The 23,610-nt window shown below is 44.5% G+C and overlaps 1 protein-coding gene across 1 annotated transcript in view; it reads left to right on the forward strand.

Annotated features, from left to right (window-relative positions):
• Positions 1-23,610, forward strand: part of CDK15 (cyclin dependent kinase 15) — a 73,685-nt gene that overhangs the window by 19,965 nt on the left and 30,110 nt on the right. Inside the window, 3 exon segments of the mRNA XM_081890096.1 lie at positions 2,828-2,921; positions 4,473-4,536; positions 21,795-21,843. Of these exon segments, the coding sequence (XP_081746222.1) occupies positions 2,828-2,921; positions 4,473-4,536; positions 21,795-21,843 (207 nt within the window).

Raw genomic sequence — 23,610 nt, forward strand, 5'->3', positions numbered from 1 at the left:
CACTCACCTCACAGAGTGTTTGTTGTGGGGGAGGAAGGAAAAGGAGAATGTTAGCCGCTTTGAGACTCCTTAAAGGGAGTGAAAGGCGGGATATCAAATCCAAACTCTTCTTCTTCTCTTCTTACTGAGACAGTTCCAGAAGAACATAGAAGCAGAAGTGAGATATTTTACCATGCCCTTGTGTTCGTGGTGAGGAGTACCACACATGCTAATACCCAATCTCAGCATGGTAAATGCACACCTGACAGTATGCTGAGAGGAGTTTTTATCTCTCTTCAACTAATATACAAAGTCCCTTTAGCAATGATGGCAGGAGGGCTAGAGCCAGTGTGGTGTAGCGGTTATAAGTGGTGGAGTCGTAATCTGGGGAACCGGGTTCGCTTCCCCGCTCCTCCACATGCAGCTGCTGGGTGACCTTGGGCTAGTCACACTTCTTTGAAGTCTCTCAGCCCCACTCACCTCACAGAGTGTTTGTTATGGGGGAGGAAGGGAAAGGAGAATGTTAGCCGCTTTGAGACTCCTTCGGATAGTGATAAAGTAGGATATCAAATCCAAACTCTTCTTCTTCTTCTTACGGGTCCACTTCAAGGCAATCACACATATGTCTGATCCACATAGCATTTTATTTCTATTATTTTTGACATTGCTGCTGCTTTTCTTCTTGTGAGGCAAAGAGAGAGACAAACGTAACATACTTGAAACAGTGCAGGTGATCACTTCTGCTCATGATTAGTTCCTGTCCATTTTAGTTATTTAAGACCTGTCAGTGCTATTTTTTTCTAGGAAAAGAGGTGCGGAACTCACCATTAACACCTTGTCCACCTTGTCCACCTGAGAGGAGCCAGAAACTGAGTTTCAGCAAGTTCTGGCTGAAAAAAAGCCCTGTAATTATTATCTGTATTTTATTTTATTTTATTTTATTTTATTTTAATTATTTTATTTTATTTTATTTTATTTTTTATTTTATTTTATTTTATTTTATTTTATTTTATTTTATTTTATTTATCCCGCCCATCTGACTGGGTTGCCCCAGCCACTCTCGGCAGCTTCGAACACATATGAAAACATAATAAAACATCAAACATTAAAAACTCCCGATACAGGGCTGCCTTCAGGTGTCTTCTAAAAGTTGTATAGCTATTTATCTCCTTGACCTCTGATGGCAGGTCCATTCTTGCATTATGCTGACTGAGTGGGAACCATTGCAGAGTAGCTCCTGCCCAGGTCACCACTGAAACGTGATACGGCCGGGGGCATATGGGAGAAACCTGTACCGCAGCCTTGGCCAGTGCCATCCCAGAAACTGGGATGCGTGAAGGAGGTGCCATTTTCTGGACTGACACCCCCCTCCCTATTCCAGGAAGCTGCTCATATACCGTATTTTTCGCTTCATAAGACACACTTTTTTCCTCCTAAAAAGTAAGGGGAAATGTCTGTGCGTCTTATGAAGCGAATGTGTGGTCGATCGCTGGCTCCCTTTCCAGCCCCACCCCCTTGTCCATGCCTCCATTGTTGAAAGTTCTGCAGATGGAGGCTGTTTCCCCCCCCCCCCCCAGTGACATGTGACTGGCTGATTAGATTATCTGTCTGGAAACTGTAGGCTACATTATTACATGAGCACTGTTCCACAGCATTTGATATTTTCATTTACATACATTCATTCGAAATAAGATGGGTATGGGTTTATGAAGCAATTCTATATCCTCCCACCACACTGACGAAGAATTCTATGAAATAGTAGACAATATCCGGAATCACTGTTCAGTGTTGGACATCATATTTGCTGAATACACAAAGCTTCACAGCTTGTCTTTCATCGTACAAAGTCTGGTACCTCGCTTCATTTAAAGATTTTCATAGACTTTAAGACTAAAGATTTCATTTTGTACTTGTTATGGTTTGAAGGAATTCTATAAAGATTTTCTATTGAGTATGTACATGGTCATCGTGTTGCCTAGACATTGCTGATGGAAACTGTAAAATGGGCTCCCTTTCCTTTCCTAAAGAAGCTGCAGAACTGTGAGTTGAACCCCATAAAAACAGGATTTTTCCCCTTTCCAAAAAAAGCTGCACAACTGTGAGCTGTTTCTCAAAAAAATGGGGCGTTTCCCCTTTGCAAAAGAAGCTGCACAACTGTGAGCTGACCCCCCAAAAAACGGGGCTTTTCCTCTTTCCCCCTCTAAAAACTAGGTGCGTCTTATGGAGCGAAAAAGACAGGTACAGTGGTACCTTGGGTTAAGTACTTAATTCGTTCCGGAGGTCCGTTCTTAACCTGAAACTGTTCTTAACCTGAAGCACCACTTTAGCTAATGGGGCCTCCTGCTGCTGCCGCCGCATGATTTCTGTTCTCATCCTGAAACAAAGCTCTTAACCCGAGGTACTATTTCTGGGTTAGCGGAGTCTGTAACCTGAAGCGCATGTAACCTGAAGCATATGTAACCCGAGGTACCACTGTAGTTGCATTGCACCTGTCTCCCTCTTGCCCGCCCCAATGACCAATATAGCAGCTTTGGAGAAGTGATTCTGATTAGGAGATCAACGTGGTGCGTGTGTTGGGAGCAGCGAAGAGCTAGGCACCCCACTGCTCAAACCCTATTGAGCAATCCTATTTAGCAACTGTCTTTAATTGGGAGATCCATTGATTGTCCATATCAGGCCAGAGGGTTTGATGTTTTGGGGAAACACTTCTTACTTTGAATAGAAAATGTAACTGAGGATGTAGTGTATGTGGTTTTCTTCCACCTAGATCTGGACTTAGGCCTATTTATCTGTGTATATCCGCAGTGTGAGGCTGACTGAGTGAAGAGAATGTATGCCTTTTCTCCAGGGGTGCAGGCTGCATATTTGCTGAGATGCTTCAGGGTCAACCTCTGTTTCCAGGGGTTTGCAACACCTTTGAACAGTTGGAGAAGATCTGGGTGGTAAGTATAATGATACATCTGGGAAACTGGAACAAAGATCATTAGCATCTCAAAAGGGTCAGCTTCCACCCGTCTATCTATCTATCTATCTAGTCCCAATGATGGATGCAACAGAAAAAAGGCAATTTGATTGAAAGTCTCACTCACTCCCAGTGTGTTAAGTTTGGGGTTGTATCCAATAGGCTGGTCTATATTTGGCAATTTCCCCACAAACACTAAGATAAATCAAAGTGACTTCCCTTTGATGCCTCTCTTGTCTCATCAAAAATTTAAAGCCAATTAAACGGATAGCAGGTTGAAGGAGGCACACAAAAATGGAGTTGCTGCACTTTCTACTCCCTCTTGTTAAACTCTTGTATTTCTTTGTGTCGTGTAAAACAGCATTCTTGTGTGTGTGTGTTTTGGGGTTGTTTTGGGAAAGATTATCCAAAGCTGCAGCCCTATGTTGGGAATAGGAACAGTGCTTTTTGTGATGGTACTCAATGGTATGGCGTACCGCAGGCATAGGCAAACTCGGCCCTCCAAATGTTTTGGGACTACAGCTCCCATGATCCCTAGCTCACAGGACCAGTGGTCAGGGATGATGGGAGTTGTAGTCCCAAAACATCTGGAGGGCCGAGTTTGCCTATGCTTGGTGTAAATGCTCAAAAGAAACTGATCGGATAAATATTAATTTTAAAATTCCTTAGCATTTTCTAAGCAAACTCTTCAAAGTATTGGTCCGAATCACAAGTTTTGAATGAGTTTGAGCTTTGCTCGTGAATTTGTTCAAGTTTGGAACCACAAATTCGCCACAAAGGGGAAAATCTATACATTTGAGGTTGTTGGGGTTTTTTTTGTGAACTTGAAATTTCAAAAGATAGCAGTCGAAAAGAGAAAGTGTGATAGGATGAATATTCATTTCATTATTAGCATTTTCTGATGCTTTTAAAACAGAGCTATGTAGCTGCTCCAATTGCAAAGGCAAATTGGAAGCTTTGCTCACCCAGCCAGTAACAAAAAGCTTGCTTTGGTGTGGAGGACGTATCACATTTTCATTGGCACAGATTTGTTTGCTTGCGGGCAGAATCCTAAGGTGGACTCAGACCACCTCATCAAGATACAGCGTACTTGAGGCCCAGAATGTCTTTGAATTGTGCCCCGGATGGGTTTTTTGAACACCTGTCAGAAGATTCGTTTGCTATCTATTCCTTTTCATCTCAAAGCAGCAGGGATCTCCATCGCAGCCAGTGTACGGCTTCGGAATGCCTATCATTTGGGGGGAGCTACTACCATCAGGAGTCACTCATCAATGCAATCCTGGTCTCTAGGGGAGCACCTTGGGTGTAAAAAAAAGACTGTACCATGATCCTGACTGCTGCTGATATATTTGAAATGGCACCTGTCTTTGCAGTCGCGAAAGCACATTTGTATTCCCGGCTACATCTTCGTAAGAAAACCTTGCTGGGCACCCTTTTCCAGGAGCAAAACCGCATACATGTATTTTGGAAAAGACATTGGATGTGTGCTGAGTTGTTCTTTTGTTTTTGGTTTGTCTCTTGCTTTATGCAGGTCCTGGGAGTCCCAAACGAAGGAACATGGCCAGGGGTTTCCAAGCTTCCCTTTTATAAGCCAGGTATGATCTCTCTTCGGATGGCAAATATGCCACAAATGCTATTTGAAGCTGCTTTTCATGTGAGCAAAATCCATGGTTGCATCCTGAAGGTAAAGGTAAAGGGACGCCTGACCATCAGGTCCAGTCGTGACCGACTCTGGGGTTGCAGCGCTCATCTCGCTTTATCGGCCGAGGGAGCCGGCATACAACTTCCGGGTCATATGGCCAGCATGACTAAGCCACTTCTTGCAAACCAGAGCAGCTCATGGAAACGCCGTTTACCTTCCCGCTGGAGTGGTACCTATTTATCTACTTGCACTTTGACGTGCTTTTGAACCACTAGGTTGGCAGGAGCAGGGACCGAGCAACGGGAGCTCACCCCGTCGCGGGGATTCGAACTGCCGACCTTCTGATCAGCAAGTCCTAGGCTCTGTGGTTTAACCCACAGCGCCACCCACGTCCCACAATCCTGAAGGGAGCAACACTTTTAAGAGCTTTTGGCTCATCCATAAAACAGTTCAGTGTTAAACAAGAACCAGAGAAAGATTGATAATACTATGACTGATGAATAACGCTATGGAAGTTATAGGCTTTCTCCCTTCTGGCTACAGTATTCTCTCTGGTTATAATAATATAATAATAATAATAATTTATTGTTTGTATCCCGCCCATCTGGCTGGGTTTCCCCAGCTACTCTGGGCAGCTTCCAACAAAGATTAAAAATACATTAAAATGTCACACATTAAAAACTTCCCTGAAGATGTCTTCTAAATGTCAAGTAGTTGTTAATCACTTTGACATCTGATGGGAGGGCATTCCACAGGGCAGGTGCCACTACCGAGAAGGCCCTCTGCCTGGTTCCCTGGTTGCCCTCTCTTTTCTGTAATGATGATGATGATGATAATGATGATGATGATAAGTACCCCACCCATCTGACTGGGCTGCCCCAGCCACTGTGGGCAGCTTCTAGCATATCCTACATTATTTCCTTTCTCTCTTATGCTCCTGGTTTCCTCTGTCCCTCCACTTAATCATATATTTTACTCTCTTTGTTTCTGCTTCCCCTTTCTAAGCTTTCTACTTCTGTCCCCCACCTTGGACTCCAGTCTGGCCCAGTTCCCCCTTCCTCCTCTCCTACATTTCGGGGCTCCCCAGGCATCTTCTGCCCTTCCTTCTTTAAACATCCTTTCCCTCAAAGCCCCTTTGCTGTTTGACGGAAGTCTCCTTCTTGGGCTTTCTTCTGCCTCTCAATCCACTCTGTTACCTTCCTGCAGGAATTCCCACTCAGGGCTCCATTTCCTCCCCCAAAATCCTGAGGATGAGGGTGCTTGGAAAAGTGGTATTATGCCGACAAAAATAGGGTGGCTTGCCAAATTATTGGAGTACTACAATATATCCAAAACAATGGGAGAAATTGGATGGATCTCAAAAGAGAAGATAGACAGGGACTGGAAGGTGTTTAAAGGATACTTGCAAAGCCATACTGAAAAATCAGAACTCCTATTAGAATAAACAAGTTCCGTTTTAAATACTGAAATACTAAATAAGATGGATAACAATGTGTAATAGAAAAAGAAGCATGAAATTAGGTTAAAGGTGTGTGAGAGAAAGCAATAGAAGTGGAAAGAAATTGCAATTGAGTAGATTGGAAGTCTAACCCAAAGGTGGGGTGAGGGGTGGCAGATGGGAAAAGGAATTATCTGTGGCATTGAGTGTAGGTATGTTTGAACATTTTTAAGGATTGTATGAAATGTATGTTTGTATATTTGCAATATGTGTGTATTAATGCTGAATTGTTTTAACAATAAAAACTTTTCAAAAAAAAAGAAAAAGGAATTGTAGCTCTGAGAGGGGGAAACAGCCATTTCCCAGGTGATTGAAAGGTGTTTAAAATGTGCTCTGGGCATGGGCGTAGCCAGGATTCTTGGGGGGGGGGGGCAGAACCTCAGTTTGCTATGTATTTTTATTGATTTTTTAATTCAATAAAAATACCCTACATAAGCAGCCTTCCAAAGCTCACCTCTACTGTTCCTTCCGTCTTTCTTTTTTTCACTCGGTATGGCAGGTCTTCAGGTGCATTGCCACATGGTGGCAGTGTGGGACAGCACAGGCTAGGGAAATCTGTAGGTGGGGGGGGGGCACCAGCAGGGTGGATACGTGCCGTTTGCCCCTTTCGTCAGCCATGCAGCCATTGTGCTAGACACTGTACATGTACAACAAAGTCCTTCCTCAGAGTCTGCAAGAGGTGGCGACAGGTGGAGGCCACAGACTGAATAGTGACATGATCTCTGATCAGCCTAAAGAGATCCCTGTGTATGCTAATCATGTTGGCTTGTCAAATTTGAAATACACTGGCTGGTATTATATTTTGGCTTTGGTGCTATAAAACAGATTGTGGCTATACAGTGGTAAAGGTAAAGGGACCCCTGACCATTAGGTCCAGTCGTGGCCGACTCTGGGGTTGCGGCGCTCATCTTGCTTTATTGGCCGAGGGAGCCGGCGTACAGCTTCCGGGTCATGTGGCCAACATGACTAAGCCGCTTCTGGTGAAACCAGAGCAGCGCACGGAAATGGCATTTACCTTCCCGCTGGAGCGGTACCTATTTATCTACTTGCACTTTGACATGCTTTCGAAATGCTAGGTTGGCAGGAGCAGGGACCGAGCAACGGGAGCTCGCCCCGTCGCGGGGATTCGAACCGCCGACCTTCTGATCGGCAAATCCTAGGCTCTGTGGTTTAACCCACAGCGCCACCCACGTCCCTATACAGTGGTACCCTCAGTTTAAGAACAGTCCAGTTTAAGAACGATTCAGTTTACAAACTCCACAAAATCGGAAATAGTGTCCTGGTTTGAGAACCTCGGTCTAAGAATGGAATCCGAACGGTGGAAGGACACCAGCAGCAGGAGGCCTCATTAGGGAAAGTGAGCCTCAGTTTAAGAACGGCTTCTGTTTGAGAATGTACTTCCGGAACAGATTAAGTTTATAAACCGAGGCACCACTGTATTGTTCAATTTTTCTAGAAATGGGCTGGAGGGTCCCCTCTGCCTTTCTGTCTCTGATTTGGATGTGGGCAAGGCAATAAGCGTGTGTGAGAGAGAATGTGTGTGTGTGTGTGTGTGTGTGTGTGTGTGTGAGAGAGAGAGAGAGAGAGAGAGAGAGAGAGAGAGAGAGAGAGCATGCACAGCCGCACATGTGATTTATAAAGCAAGTTTCTTTTATTCCCATGCAGACTGGGTGAGACTTCTGTGTCCTGAACTTCAAAGGGCCAGTTGTCTCTTATTTTGATGTGGGCAGATTGAGAAGTGCGCTTTGAAAAGAAGGCTCCCCCCCCCCACCTCCTGGTTTTCCTTTCCTTCCCCCCTCCTCTTTTTTTGTTTAATGTTTTCTCGTGGGATATCTTTCAGAGCACTATACCCAGGTGCCAGAGAGGGCTGGGGTTGGGAAATGATCAACACCAATTCTCTAACTCTCAGCAGGATCATTCTTTTGGAAATTATATATATATCTAAAAGTGAAATATTTAAAAGCCTGAAATGTGAAATCCATCCATCTGCATGTTAGCTGGTGTGCCTCTTACTTGCACTTGCAGAGATTGAGGAGGGAGCAAGATCTGTTTGAAAACCAGGAGTAGCAAGAATTGTGATGGAGGGGGTGGGGGGGAGAGAATGCTTTCAGCCAGAGGTTTGCAGGTTTAGCAGAGCATAGTAACATCTCTTCAAAGAAGTGGGTGTTGTTCTGTGACTTGCTCCAAACTGCCCTTTCTCTGGCTCCAGTGCTCGAAAACTAAACATCTTCTTATTTTCACATGCTAGCCGTGATTGGCTAAACAATAACCCAAACTTGCATTGTAAAGGTCTGGAATTTTTCACACAATTAGCCGAGTCTCATTAATCAAACTGGCGTGAAATGAGAATGTGTCGCCTTCCTCTTCAGACGTAAGGGTCCGTGTCCCATCTTCCCCACATAATAACCGGGGGTGCGAAGGGCAAGTACGTTTGCTAGAAGGGGTAGCTGTACTTACTCCAGCGAAGTACTTTACAGTAAAACAAAATTGGAGAAGATGCACATTTGGACACTGGGACGAGAGAGCACATCACTACAAAAGAAACAAGGGACAGTTTTTCTTTTTGGTAAGCGAAATGTTTACCAGTGGTGGATAGTCACTGCTGTGGTGAGAGTTGCTCATATTCGTTGTTGCTTTTAAGAGAGACCTTGATGAGTTCTATAGATGGAAATGATCTAAATGTCTGAATAACAAGCTTTTTAAAAGACCACAAAATCTTGTGGGTATGAGAGACATGATCTGGGTTGCTGATTTTTTATATATTTTTTAATACAGCAGAATAATACAGTTCTGGAAAGTGAGTGAAAGTAATTCATTTCTGAATTCAGTGTGCTTTATACAGACATGGCATAAACCTACCCACCGGTAGGGGAATTTTTTTTCCTCCCCAGCCATACAACCAGGAAAAAAGCAAAAGGGAAATGTGTGTTGTTGTTTTTTGGAATGTCAAATAAAACACCGTATATTCCAATTGTTCTGAAACAATGAAAGAAGGGGAAAACTTTTAAAAAGCCAAGAAAAACCACAGACAGGAAGGAAGGCACTCTGATGAGATGGAAGGAATGGGGCAGGTTCATAAGTTGTCAGATGCTGCATAAAATGAGGTTGGGGACACAGGCTGCCAACCTGTGTTGTAGGTGCACAGGTGAGTGGACAGGTGAGAGTTGTTATATGGTGGAGATGCAGGTGTTCCCCATCCCCACTAATACATAGAGGTAGAAGCTTGTGAATTGGACACAACAAGGTGATCCCATGGGACCTTTGTTGTTGTTGTTTAGTTGTTTAGTCGTGTCCGACTCTTCGTGACCCCATGTACCAGAGCACGCTAGGCACTTCTGTCTTCCACTGCCTCCCGCAGTTTGGTCAAACTCATGCTGGTAACCTCGAAAACACTATCCAACCACCTCGTCCTCTGTCATCCCCTTCTCTTTGTGCCCTCCATCTTTCCCAACATTAGGGTCTTTTCCAGGGAGTCTTCTCTTCTCATGAGGTGGCCAAAGTATTGGAGCCTCAGCTACATGATCTGTCCTTCCAGTGAGCACTCAGGGCTGATTTCCTTCAGAATGGAGAGGTTTGATCTTCTTGCAGTCCATGGGACTCTCAAGAGTCTCCTCCAGCACCATAATTCAAAAGCATCAATTCTTCAGCGATCAGCCTTCTTTATGGTCCAGCTCTCACTTCCATACATCACTACTGGGAAAACCATAGCTTTAACTATATGGACCTTTGTTGGCATGGTGATGTCTCTGCTTTTTAAGATGCTGTCTAATGCCGAATTCGTGCCTAATTCAGGGCGGCATGTCCACTTCTCCCATCACATGAAGGCTTTGCCGGTTTGATGAATGTATAAATCTGCCCAGGCAGTGAGTATCAATCATGGTTTAATTAGCCGGCATCTCCTGCGTTCCAGAGCAACGTTATCAATAGAGTTCCTTGACAGCTGCCTTGCAAAATAGTTATTTCACATTCAAGTGTACACTTACGTGCTGTGTTCACAGTATGGAGAACATTACGCTCCAAAGGCTACTGAGAACAAAGAGTCTGCCTAGCAAGAGCAATATAAATGCACGATTTAAGATTGGATTCTCTGCTTTCACCCCTACTGTTCTCAATTAGTCACCACTTGATACTCTCAAGCTATCGTCCCGTTTTATGTGGTGGTTGGCACATTTACACAAGATCAACTGCCGCTCGGTGTTAACCTGACCTGGGCTATAAAACGCCGTAAGACCAAGTGAATCATTGACAGAGACGTTTCCAAATTCACTGGTTTTAAGTTTGTTTCCTGAGACACATGGCAGATACAGTGTTACACTTTTGCTCACCCAAAAAGGAACTGAGCACAGCCCCCACACTGAAATCAACACGGTGTCACACTGGCAAAACGTGCCAGTTTTCCTTCCTCCTTTGATTGGTTGGGGAGATCCATACATTTAAAGCACGTCCGCTGCACATTGTGTGAAGTAGTTCCACAGGCATTTTGGGGAATTTATATATAAAATTTGGAGTGTATGTAGTGTTAGGAGAGGAGGAGTAGCACTTCTGGTGGAGGGACACATTGTGCTAATAATAATAATAATAATAATAATAATAATAATAATAATAATAATAATAATAATAATTTATTTATACCCCGCCCCAGCCACTCTGGGCGGCTTCCAAAAGAATATTAAAATACTGTGATACATCAAATATTAAAAGCTTCCCTAAACAGGGCTGCCTTCAGATGCTTCTGGGGTAGTTTGTCCACCTTTGTGTCTGGAGGCAGTTGGAGGATGGATGGCGGTTGGGGGGACAGGAGGTGGGCAGGTGTGGAGGACTCCTTTGTCCTGAATGGGGTAACTGTGCCCCTGAAGGACCAGGTGCGCAGCCTAGGATTCATTCTGGACTCACAGCTGTCCATAGAGGCACAGGTCAATTCTGTGTCCAGGGCAACTGTCTACCAGCTCCATCTGGTACGCAGGCTGAGACCCTACCTGCCTGCAGACTGTCTCGCCAAAGTGGTGCATGCTCTGGTTATCTCTCGCTTGGAGTACTGCAATGCGCTCTATGTGGGGCTACCTTTGAAGGTAACCCGAAAACTACAATTAATCCAGAATGCGGCAGCTAGACTGGTGACTGGGAGCGGCCACCGAGACCATATAACACCAGTCTTGAAAGGCCTACACTGGCTTCCGGTACGTTTCCAAGCACAATTCAAAGTGTTGGTGCTGACCTTTAAAGCCCTAAATGGCCTCGGTCCAGTATACCTGAAGGAGCGTCTCCACCTCCATCGTTCTACCCGGACACTGAGGTCCAGCGCCGAAGACCTTCTGACGGTTCCCTCGCTGCGAGAAGCCAAGATACAGGGAACCAGGCAGAGGGTCTTCTCGGTAGTGGCACCCGCCCTGTGGAACACCCTCCCACCAGATGTCAAAGAGAAAAATAACTACCAAACTTTTAGAAGACATCTAAAGGCAGCCCTGTTTAGGTTATTGTATTTTAGTGTTTTGTTGGAAGCAGCCCAGAGTGGCTGGGGGACCCAGCCAGATGGGTGGGGTATAAATAATAAATTATTATTATTATTATTACTATTATTAGTCCCCACCCTGCACTTGGCTCCCACCTGTGGCTCCTAGAAGCTGTCAGCATGTGACAGTGGCCACAGCCCAGGAACAACTTTGACTGGCCAGCTAAACCAGGTGAGGGTAGCCAATGGGTCTCAAACCCTCAGTGGGTTAGGGACTTCTCCTGTATGCAAAGACAGGCTCTGGCAGACCAGAGTTGAGTAGAACGTAACACGCGACTGTGCAGGTCGCGCTTCGCCGCTTCCGCGCATGCGCATGATGCCATTTTGAGGTATGACTGTAGTGAAAATGGTGTCTCCATGCTACTAAACCAACAACGTGCAAGTCAAGAAACTGAAGCCAGCTTGAATTTAAGTCAAGGTTACCAGCATGAGTTTGACCAAACTGCGGGAGGCAGTGGAGGACAGAGGTGCCTGGCGTTCTCTGGTCCATGGGGTCACGAAGAGTCGGACACGACTAAACGACTAAACAACAACAACAACAATATGTGTGCATGGCTTTCCCCAAAGAATCCTGTGAATTGCACATTATTCCTAACAGAGCTACAATTCCCAGCGCCGTTAACAAACTACAGTACCCATGATTCTTTAGGGGGAAGCCATGTGTTTTATATATATATTAAATGTGCTTTAAATGTATGGTATGCATGTGACCTTATGAGATCCTCTGAGATATTATTTGCCCATTCTGTGCAATAGTCAGGGATGAGAGGCATTGCAGTTCAGGAACATCTGGGAACCACAGAAACACCCTCCCCCCATCTATTCTCCTGTCTTTCCGATTCATTTGTACCTCCTGCTAATGCTTCAGCAAGAGTTTTGCCTTGTGCCTGTTCATTTGGTTGGGCTGTCTTATTTTGCTGCTTCCAAGGAGGAAGTTGTAAACTCTTTTAATACAATGCTAACCCCCACCCCACCCCACATCTCATGCTGGGTGAGCTTAAATCCTCGCATTAATCCACTGCTGTGTTTGTTTCACCATGCTGAAAAGCAAGACATGTAAATCCTGTCTCAGTTTTGCTTGTGCACCTAAAGGCCAGCAGCCTGATCTTTTTCTAGATATGTTAGAATGAGGCCATTAGACTCTAGATACATCCTGAGTTCAAGGATAGGAAAGGATTAGGGATGACAGGACAGCTCTAGCCAAAATGAAATGGCTTCCTGCTGCGTTGAGGGGTTTGGGGGGTCACTTAGTTTCAAACTTGCATCACACTGAAGCCTGCATGCCCACAGGCACTGTGCCTTGCCTCTAAGCACTGCTCTTTTTTCCATTTTGAAGCGATGTGGCAGCACATTCATTTTAAATTTTATTTTCTTGGTATTTTTTTTTTTCAGAACCATTGCATATTCTAGAAGCAAGGGTCACCCATACTAAAACAAAACAAAACAAAACACAAAAAAGGATGTAATCTGGTTCTGGGGTATGATGAGGCTTCATAGACCTGGTCAGTGTCTCATGTGAACCACTTGGGTGCTGTTTCTCTCTCTCTCTCTCTCTCTCTCTCTCCCATGTGGAATGTGGGAGAATTTCTTGGCAGATGAATTAATGAATGAATGAATGAATAAGGAAGAGGTCACTGAAGGTAGAAAGTTTTTGGAACTTGGAAACTATAATCATAGTTACTTGAGCAGAGCTAAAGTGGTCCTTCCCCATTTCACTATCCCAATCACAGGCGGCAAAAATGTCACCAGTTTCTTTGGTGTAGGAGATGTGTGAAGGCAGAATTTACTGGTGGTAATTCTCCTCCTCCTCCTCCTCCTCCTCCTCCTCCTCCTCCTCCTCCTCTTCTTCTTCTTCTTCTTCTTCTTCTTCTTCTTCTTCTTCTTCTTCTTCTTCTTCTTCTTCTTCTTCAGAATTCAACTGATTACCATAGGTAAAGGTAAAGGGACCCCTGACCATTAGGTCCAGTCATGGCAGACTCTGGGGTTGTGGCGCTCATCTCGCTTTACTGGCCGAGGGAGCCGGCGTACAGCTTCTGGGTCATGTGGCCAGCACGACTAAGCCGCTTCTGGCGAACCAGAGCAGCTCACGGAAACACTGTTTACCTTCCCGCCAGAGCGGTACCAATTATCTACTTGCACTTTGACGTGCTTTCGAACTGCTAGGTTGGCAGGAGCAGGGACTGAGCAACGGGAGCTCACCCCGTCGCGGGGATTCGAACTGCTGACCTTCTGATCGGCAAATCCTAGGCTCTGTGGTTTAACCCACAGCGCCACCTGCGTCCCTACTGATTGCCATAGGGGACACTATTTCCCCACCTCAGAATGACCCCTGGGAATGATGCAACATGATCGGGCCCAGTGTCAACATCTGACATAGGGGTCACCCAGACTTCCTGTTCACCCGTGTTTCTAGGCACACGTCCAAACTTTAATGCTAAGTGTCCTATTGTAGGTGTTGTGTTTTGGCACTTCCCTCGGGGAAGCCCATGCTTTATCATTGAATTAGAGCAAATGGCAGTCGGGTTTTCTGCGGATCTGCTCCAACTGAGTGGTAAAACGTGGGACAAAAATCCCTCTTGGACAAGGAACTTCAAAGAGGTGGAACCTGTGGCTGGAAAGCATGATGCAATATGAAGCGTGGATTTGTGTTTGTGTTGAGCTGGGTGGCTGTAGGCTCCCATGCCTGTAGGCCTCACGAACCAAGACATGTCAAGGTCTTCCGTGAGAATGGATGGGCACAAGGAGGGCAAGGAAGAGCCCATGGATCAGAGCTCTCCCACCCAAGCTGGAAGCTGGGTCCTTCTGCTGAGACTCTCCCTATGGAAGTCCCTCAGGTCCCCTCTTCCTAGGGATGGGGAGCTAGAGCTGGTTGGTGGGCCAGATCTTTACCTCAGCCAGCCACCCATGAGCCAACAATCACTTGTCATTTGTCGTCATTATGACATCAGGTGGTGTCTTCAAAACGGCTTATTCTCTCTCTCTTTTTTTTAAATAACTTTTTATTCAAAATTAAAACAAAACATATTATCCAGAAACATATCATCCTTATTTCCCTCCCCCCAATTTTTCCTCCCTCCCTCCCCCCACAGAACCTACCCTCCCCCACCCCCCCGACTTCCCTCAGTTCCAGTCTTTGGTTTCTCTAAAAATGCTGTTTTCTGCATGTTACACAGTTGTATAGATCCTCAAACTATTTAGCTGATTATTATCAATAAAAAGTTTGTGGATGTTTATTCAAAACCAGCCAAGGAGTCCAGTTCGCTTTGTTGCATCTTCAAATACTTTGTAAAGGGTTCCCATTCATCTTTAAAGTCACAGTTATCCTTGTCCCGTAGTTTGTATGTCAGTTCTGCATAGTCCATCAATTTTTCTTGCCATGATTCTTTAGTTGGGGTTTCTTCAGTCTTCCATCCTTGTGCTATTAAAACTCTCGCGGCCATTGTCGCATGCATGAAGATGTTTTTCAGCTTTTTTAGCAGATCTTTCCCTACAATCCCTAATAAAAATGCTTCAGGTTTTTAAACAAATATGTTAAATGGAACATTTTCTTCAATTCGTCGTATATCATTTCCCAAATTTTTAAAATTACCTTACAATCCCACCACATATGATATAATGTCCCCTCCTTCTCCTTACACTTCCAACATATATTTGAACTAGTTTTTTACATTTTCCGTAACTGCACTGGTGTTGTGTACCATCTGTACATCATCTTCATGTAATTCTCCTTCAATAGGGAACAATCTGTAAATTTTAAGTCGGTTTTCCATCATTTTTCCCAATCTTCCATCATAATGTTGTGACCTACATCTTGTGCCCATTTAATCATAACTGATTTTACCTCTTCATCTTTCGTTATCTTTCCAAAGGGCTTATTCTCAGCGCTGCTTAGTTGATGGGCACTGTGAGAGTGCGCCTCTCAAGTCCACACACAGACTTCATATGCATTCAAAACTCTGCCTGCAAAATCTCCATTTGCAGGCATGGTTTGAATATATACCGTGTCTGGAAACAGCCTTTGGAAAATGGGAAGACCCTGTCCCTTACTCTAAAGCACAGGAGCTTTATTTTTATTTTATTTCTAGGTCCTCTTGCTTTTTCATTTTCTGCCAGCAGATGGAAGCAAGAAACAACAAGCGCAGTCTCCCCAAACAACAGAATGCATTTGTTCGATCAATGACGTCCAAGATCTGGAATGTGTATTTTAATATTTTGAAAGCTTTTTCTTCCCTTTCCCAGTTTGGTTGATTCCTTTAAAAAATAAATCTCTACGGGGCTGAAAGAAAGAGAATTCTAAAATGAAGGCAAATCTTCCTTGTCATATGAGCTTTTAGATCTAAAAGTAATCATAGCTGCTGTGTGTGTGTGGATCAACAAGGGAGTTTGCTGTCTCCACCATGGCCTCGAGGAACTCTTATTGGCAGAGTCGTCTTCTACACAGACAAACTGAGAGTGCCTTCAGCCTCTGTAATTTAAGATAAATAGTTCAAAGTTCAGATGTGGGAAATTCAGGGTCAGTTCCCTTCCCACTCAGCCATGAAACCCATTGTGGGGCAAGTCATTGTACGCCAACTCTAATCTCCTTACACAGTCATTCTTAAGGCAAAAATTAGCCAAGTTTGTGCTATGTAAACAGGATCTGATTAAGGGAGTTCACGCAATATACGTGGACTTAATAGAGCCATGCAGCGTTTGACAATCAGCATCGAAGCAGCCAAGTGATTGCGCAAACATGCATCCAAGCCATAAATCAGATCAATCCCAACTCACATCCAGCAGCTTTGCAAATTTGACAAATGGCAGGCTCACCTTGACAGAAGGTTGGGCTACAAATGTGACAGACAGATAGGCAGATAAGTGTAGATGAATACTCCTAGGTAATCGCTCCCAATGCTACTGCAAGACTTTGGATCTGTCACCTGGTGTGTAAATGTTTGCATCTGCAATCCTGAGAATAGGTGGGTTGTTTGAATTCCATTGGGTTCAAATGGTGCTTAAGGCATTCAAGTACACAATGTCAAACCTATCACCTCTGTATGTTGATTAACAGTCTCAAGGAACTCTTAAAGGTTCATGAGAAAGGACTGGCCCTTGCAGAAACCATGCTGACTTTGCTTCAGCAAGGCTTGTTCTCATATATTTTTGTTGTTGTTTAGTCATGTCCAGCTCTTCGTGACCCCATGGACCAGAGCATGCCAGGCACTCCTGTCCTCCACTGCCTCCCGCAGTTTGGTCAAACTCATGCTGGTAGCTTCAAGAACACTGTCCAACCATCTTGTCCTCTGTCGTCCCCTTCTCCTTGTTCCCTCCATCTTTCCCAACATCAGGCTCTTTTCCAGGGAGTCTTCTCTTCTCATGAGGTGGCCAAAGTATTGGAGCCTCAGCTTCAGGATCTGTCCTTCCAGTGAGCACTCAGGGCTGATTTCCTTCAGAATGGAGAGGGTTGATCTTCTTGCAGTCCATGGGACTCTCAAGAGTCTCCTCCAGCACCTTAATTCAAAAGCATCAATTCTTCAGCCATCAGCCTTCTTTATGGTCCTGCTTTCACTTCCATACATCACTACTGGGAAAACCATAGCTTTTACTATACGGACCTTTGTTGGCAAGGTGATGACTCTGCTTTTTAAGATGCTGTATAAGTTTGTCATTGTTTTTCTACTTGGTTACTTTTATCTTTAACAATACATCCTCCCCCCAGGTTTCTCATTAAGGACCCCCCCCCCCAGATCCCCTTTTAAGAATAGGTGTTGCTTTGGTTATTTTCTAGTCCTTGGGCATGGAAATTGAGCTTAGGGACAAGTCACATATTTTTAGCAATTTCACATTTGAGTTATATGAGAACTCTCAGGTGGATACCATATGAACCTGGTGATTTGTCAGTTTTTATTTTGTCTGTTAGGCCTAGAAATTCATCTCTCCTCACTACTATCTTCCTAGGTTTCTCAAACTCCCTTCCTGCAAGAATTAATTCAGACACTGAGATCTGCCCTATATCATCCATTGTGAAAACAGATGTAAAGAATTTGTTTAGATTCTTTGCAGTCTCCTTATCCTCCTTTAGCATACCTTTGACTCTCTCGTCATCCAGGGCCCAACTGCCTCTCTGCTACTTATTTTTTAGAGAGTTTCTTGTTGTTGATCTTAATGCTTTTAGCAATGTATTCCTCAATATTTTATTTAAGCATGCCTTTCTGTCTGCTTGCACATCTTTTGCCAAAATTTCTGTTCTTTTTTGTCTTTTTAATTTTTCAAAGGAAGATTTCTTGTCTCTTGTTTCTTTGACTCTGCTAGCTAACCACGCTGGCATCCTCTTGACCAGTGATGGCCAAATTTGGCCCTCCAGCTGTTTTGGGACTACAATTCCCATCATCCCTGACCACTTGGTCCTGTTAGCTAGGGATGATAGGAGTTGTAGTCCCAAAACAGCTGGAGGGCCAAGTTTGGTCATCACAGCTCTTGACTCTTGTGGTACCTTTCCTGATCTGCATTTATAAACTCCACTTGAACGTCTAATATTGTTCTTTAAACAGCTCTCACATATTTTGGAATGATTTGACCCTCCTGACTTTACCTTTCAATTTCCTTTTTAACTAATCCCCTAATTTTTGAGAAGTTTCCTCTTTTGAAGTCAAATCTGACCATGTTGGGGTTTCTTGGCAAATGGCTGTTTACATGTACATTTTGTTTAAAAGCACTATGGTCACTGCTCCCAATGGGCTCAACAACACTTGCATCTTGCACCAAGTCCCTCAAGATTAAGTTCAGGGTCCCTGTCTATGCTATGCTATACCTACGCAGACCCTGCCCCACAGGAAAGAAGGGCAAGTAACATGCAAGAGAGCTGGAAATGCAGAGGGGTTTCTTTTCAAAGTTCCCAAATGCAAAAGGGGATAGGAGCCCATGCCACCAAATGTCCATCAGACCAAACACCCTACCAGACACCTGCGCCTAACATGCAACAACTATTTCCTGAACAATTGGCAGGATTATATAGCTATCTGGGACACGGGTGGCACTGTGCGTTAAACTACAGAGCCTAGGACTTGCCGATCAGAAGGTCAGCGGTTCGAATCCCCGCGACAGGGTGAGCTCCCGTTGCTCAGTCCCTGCTCCTGCCAACCTAGCAGTTCAAAAGCACGTCACAAGTAGATAAATAGGTACCGCTCCGGCGGGAAGGTAAACGGTGTTTCCGTGTGCTGCTCTGGTTTGCCAGAAGCGGCTTAGTCATGCTGACCACATGACCCGGAAGCTGTATGCCGACTCCCTCGGCCAATAAAGCGAGATGAGCACCACAACCCCAGAGTTGGTCACGACTGGACCTAATGGTCAGGGGTCCCTTTACCTTTATATAGCTGTCTACGGATTTGGCCATCTCCCTGAGCACTGTGATGCTCAGCGACCTTACAGGACTCTTCTTTTAATCCTAGGTCAGGAGTTTTCAGTAACGAACTTTACCCATTGAAGATCCATGCTTTACACACACAGAGGGAGCTATCGGCACACCTCCGCCCCATTCCAGCGAATATTTACAAATGCCAGAGGTGTGATGTACTTTCATATCAGTAATTTTCAACTTACAGCTTTAAGTCATCCACCCAGTCTGGGAATTATTATTTTTATCACTTATCTCTAATCAGTAGTCACAGCGTCTTGCATTCTGGCAGTTACGAAAGAGCTACTTCAATTACATTAGAGAGCTCCAAGGGAATCTTGTTGTCATTGTAATCAAAGCACCAGTTCTCTCCTGTTCCTCCTTCCCTCCTCCCCTCATACACACACGTTCGCATACTGCAAATCAACATGTTTATTGGCACTGAAATTATATAAAGGCATGGGCATGGTGACAATTATTAACATCTCTCTTAGGCTTTTTTCTAAAAAAAATTTTTTAGCAAGAATCCAGAGTGGTGAAAATATGAATCAAGGCCACTGTCCTATTAGGTAAAGTGAGGCTGTGAATGCTGGGATTTGTGAGATGTCAGAGGACAGAGAGATATGTGTGCCATGTAGCTTGATGTGTGCTCCCTAAGTTAGCCTGATGCCTTCAGGTGAAGTGGAGGACACCAGTGTTGCCAAGACGGAAGGACAATTCAGTTGCCAGTCCAGCTGGCATCAGTATGTGGAGAGGGGCCTCAGGTGGCAAAATGTCTTGGGCCAGCCTTGGCTTGAATGGAGTGCAGAAACACGCAGATAGGCTTTGGGAGGGAAACCAACAGTTTATTTATTGCAATTATTTATAAATTGTAAAAAGTGAAGGGTGGTGCTGGGGTCTAAACCACTGAGCCTCTTGATCTTGCCCATCAGAAGCTCAGTGGTTCAAATCCCTGCCATGGGGTGAACTCCCATCGCTCTGTCCCAACTTCTGCCAACCTAGCAGTTTGAAATCACACCAGTGCAAGTAGATAAATAGGTACTGCTGTGGCGGGAAGGTAAATGGCGTTTCTGTGCGCTCTGGTTTCCGTAACAATGTCCTGTTATGCCAGAAGTGGTTTAGTCATGCTGGCCACATGACCCAGAAAGCTGTCGGTGGACAAACACCGGCTCCTTCAGCCTGAAAGCGAGATGAGCACCACAACCCCATAGTCGCCCTTGGCTGGACTTAGCCGTCCAGGAGTCCTTTACCTTTTACCTATATATTGTAAATACTGACAAAGGCAAGGAGACTATTTATTTATTTACTTATTTGCTCATGAAATTCCTATGCCACCCTTCACCCAAAGGCTATTTTTGTGGGCCTTGGGGTGGGGTGGAGAAGTTTCTTGAAGGCTTTCCACCTTCTCCCCAGTGTTTGCCCTCACTGACTGGACCGGTGGAGAGCAAACATTATCAGCAAGGTTTTCCACAGTAGCATGATACAGAAGTGGAATGTTTTCCGCTGGTACCGGGGTTGAGGTTAGCGCAAGTGTAGTTTAGGAAAAAGAATCCTTTTCAAATTGTCTAGGAAAGTCTTTAAAGCCTGCCTAAGTGTTGTTACACGCTGTGAATTCTCCTCTCTATCTCAGCAACTGCCATTGATGTGGATTGCTGACAGGGAAACTCACCATGATACCCTTGATTGACACTTGGAGTTGTAATAGAGCGCCGTGTGTGAGCGTGTTTGAGTGTGCACAAAACTCACCGCAAAGATGTTGATAACCGATGGCAAGGGTAATGTCTAGCCCAGGATAACATGACACCTCTTGATCAGAATTTCTAAACCACTTAAGATTTTTAAATTTCTAACTGGTATACAAAAACACTTAATATTACTGTACAGTGGTACCTCGGATTAAGTACTTAATTCGTTCCGGAGGTCCGTTCTTAACCTGAAACTGTTCTTAACCTGAAGCACCACTTTAGCTAATGGGGCCTCCTGCTGCTGCCGCGCCGCCGGAGCACGATTTCTGTTCTCATCCTGAAGCAAAGTTCTTAACCTGAAGCACTATTTCTGGATTAGCGGAGTCTGTAACCTGAAGTGTATGTAACCTGAAGCATATGTAACCCGAGGTACCACTGTATTTTATTACTGATTATTTGTTCATTTATATGCCATATTTTTCTCCCAGGGAGCTCAACAACCCTGTGAAGTATTTTTAAAATCTCTGAGTGGTGTATCTAGTCCATAGGAGCAGTGCCAAAAGGATGAGGGGGTGGGTGAGACTCCAGTTATTCAGAAGAGAGGAAAGAGCAATGGCCAAGAAAAAAAGAGGGCTTAAGACTCCTGCCTATTTTAATCTAGGAAAAGTTGTATCTCTTCAATGAGACACTGTAAGGCAGTGACAGATTGCGGATTTTGTGCCTCCCCATATAGTTGTAGCAGGTCATGTGAGAAAACAGATGGTCGCACATAACATATCAGCTGGTTTTCATGGCTCCTGTTACATCTCCCTGTCTGCCTTCCACTATTTTGGCAATCCCAAGCCAGTCACTTGTACCCACATACCCTGTTTCAGTTGCTGGATTTGGGAGTCCTGGTTGCAGAATCTGTATTCTTAAAAAAAGAAGAAAAGAAGAAAATTCAAGCGTCGGTGCCTATATTCTTTAGCAAATGGGTAAAGAGCTCTACAGAATCGCTTTATACCGGTACTCACGCTTTATAGAAGCAATGTAGCTTTATAAATACACCACCAACAAATTTTATAGCAGGATTTGAAAAGCTAAGTGCATGGTTTGGACTGTTTCCTTGAGTTTTGTTTAATCTGGTGATTGCATATTAACTTTCCAGAGAGGTTCTTCGCCAGCAACCCTCGGAGGCTCGGAATGATCTGTGACAGGTAAACTACCTATGACAGCGTTATCATGCTTTCCCTTAGGGTCTGTTTGTTTTTATATGCAAGCTTTTAACTCCAGACTTGGAGTCAGAATAAGGCAACTCCAAAGTAGTCTGTGAAAGCAGCAGAAAAAGGCATCATTATTGGGCTATTTGCATGAACTACCTAAGCAGCCGCAAGTGAACCATTTCACGACAAGTCATCAGTATGAAGCAAGAGTTCTTTGAGCTCTGTAAAAACCCAGGCTGAAATGTTTACCAGCTTGCCCAATGCTTACTAAATACACACATCTCGAGGGGTTGGGGTCAGCAATTTCTGCATTGCAAATGGTTGGGATGACCCTCAAGTTCCCTTCCAACCAACTGTGATGAGTTAGGTTCTTCCTGAGCGCCGAATGAAAGGCTAAGGCCCCTCTGTGCCTACTCCGAAGTAGGGATAACTGCATTTGAGAAGGGCCCAAGTTCCTGGTATGTTTAGTGAAGGCTCAGATATATATATATATATATATATGCAGGTTTTGGTGTCCTCGGGTGTCTTCCCGTGTAAAAGTTGGGGTGTCTAGGCGACGTTTCGACGAGGTCTCACTCGTCATCTTCAGGCTGGTGCTTTCGGCTTCTTGTTACTGGAACAGAGCAGGATCTCAGTGTTTGAGTTCCTATAAATACTGTTGAGGGGGTGTGGTGTATAGCCTCCAATGTTCTGGGCAGAGAGGAAGTTCCCAGGCTAGTGTGCCTTTTCTTCTTTTGTTCCTTAATTACTTGAGGGATATCTTGAGTGATTTCTTGAGTGATATCCTGAGTACCACTTAGGTGGGTCATTAGGTGTGGATTAGTTGCTAAAGTCTTTGTGTCTTGACCTCTTGAACTTTGTGAAGAGTTTTTCTGAGAAGATGGCTGTACTGCACTTAGTTGTGCTCTGGCTTGGCTTCGTGTATAGGGGCGAGCTGTGGTTTTGTGGCCTGTGTCAGCCAGATCTGTGTAGGGATTGCAGGGGGGTGCAGCATCCGGAGGTGCCACCATGGTTTGGCTACTGGATGGTGTCTGTAATTTATCTGTGGAGAGGGTCTGGGTTTGGGTCTGGTGTGGTTGATTGGTGATGGCGTTCTGTGTGCCTCTGGATCTGGTGTCAGTTTTTGTGGGGAGGGCTAATTTCCAGATGTCTGGCAAGCGGGATGTGTCGTCACGCTTGTTCATGTTGTGAGGGTGTTTCTCTATCTCGATGGCTTCCATGATTATTCTCTTGTGGTGATGTTCCATGTTAAAGAGCAATTTGGAATCTGCAAAATTAATTTCGTGTCCTGTTTCTTTCATGTGTTGGAAAAGAGAGGAAGTTTTTTCTTCTTTTTTGACGGCATTCTTGTGTTCTGCGATACGTGCATTTATTCGTCTGTTTGTTTGTCCAATGTACGTGGCTGGGCAGACTTTGCAGGGTATTTCATAGACCCCTTGGTTTTCCAACTGGATTTTATCCTTGGGGTTTCTGAGGATATTGGCTATTTTTTGGTTGGTGCAAAAGGCTGTTTTGATATTGTGTTTATGGAGGATTTTGCTAATTTTATCTGTAGTGCCCTTGATATAAGGAAGGAGGGCCATGCCATTGTTTTCTTCTGTGTCTTGGTTTTTGGGGGGTGTTTCTTTTTGGATTAGCTTCGTAACCCTGTTTTGCTGGTATTATTTGCTGGGTTACGAAGCTAATCCAAAAAGAAACACCCCCCAAAAACCAAGACACAGAAGAAAACAATGGCATGGCCCTCCTTCCTTATATCAAGGG

The sequence above is a fragment of the Podarcis melisellensis genome (genome assembly GCF_964234715.1).
Source record: "Podarcis melisellensis genome assembly, chromosome: 1".
NCBI lineage: Eukaryota > Metazoa > Chordata > Lepidosauria > Squamata > Lacertidae > Podarcis > Podarcis melisellensis.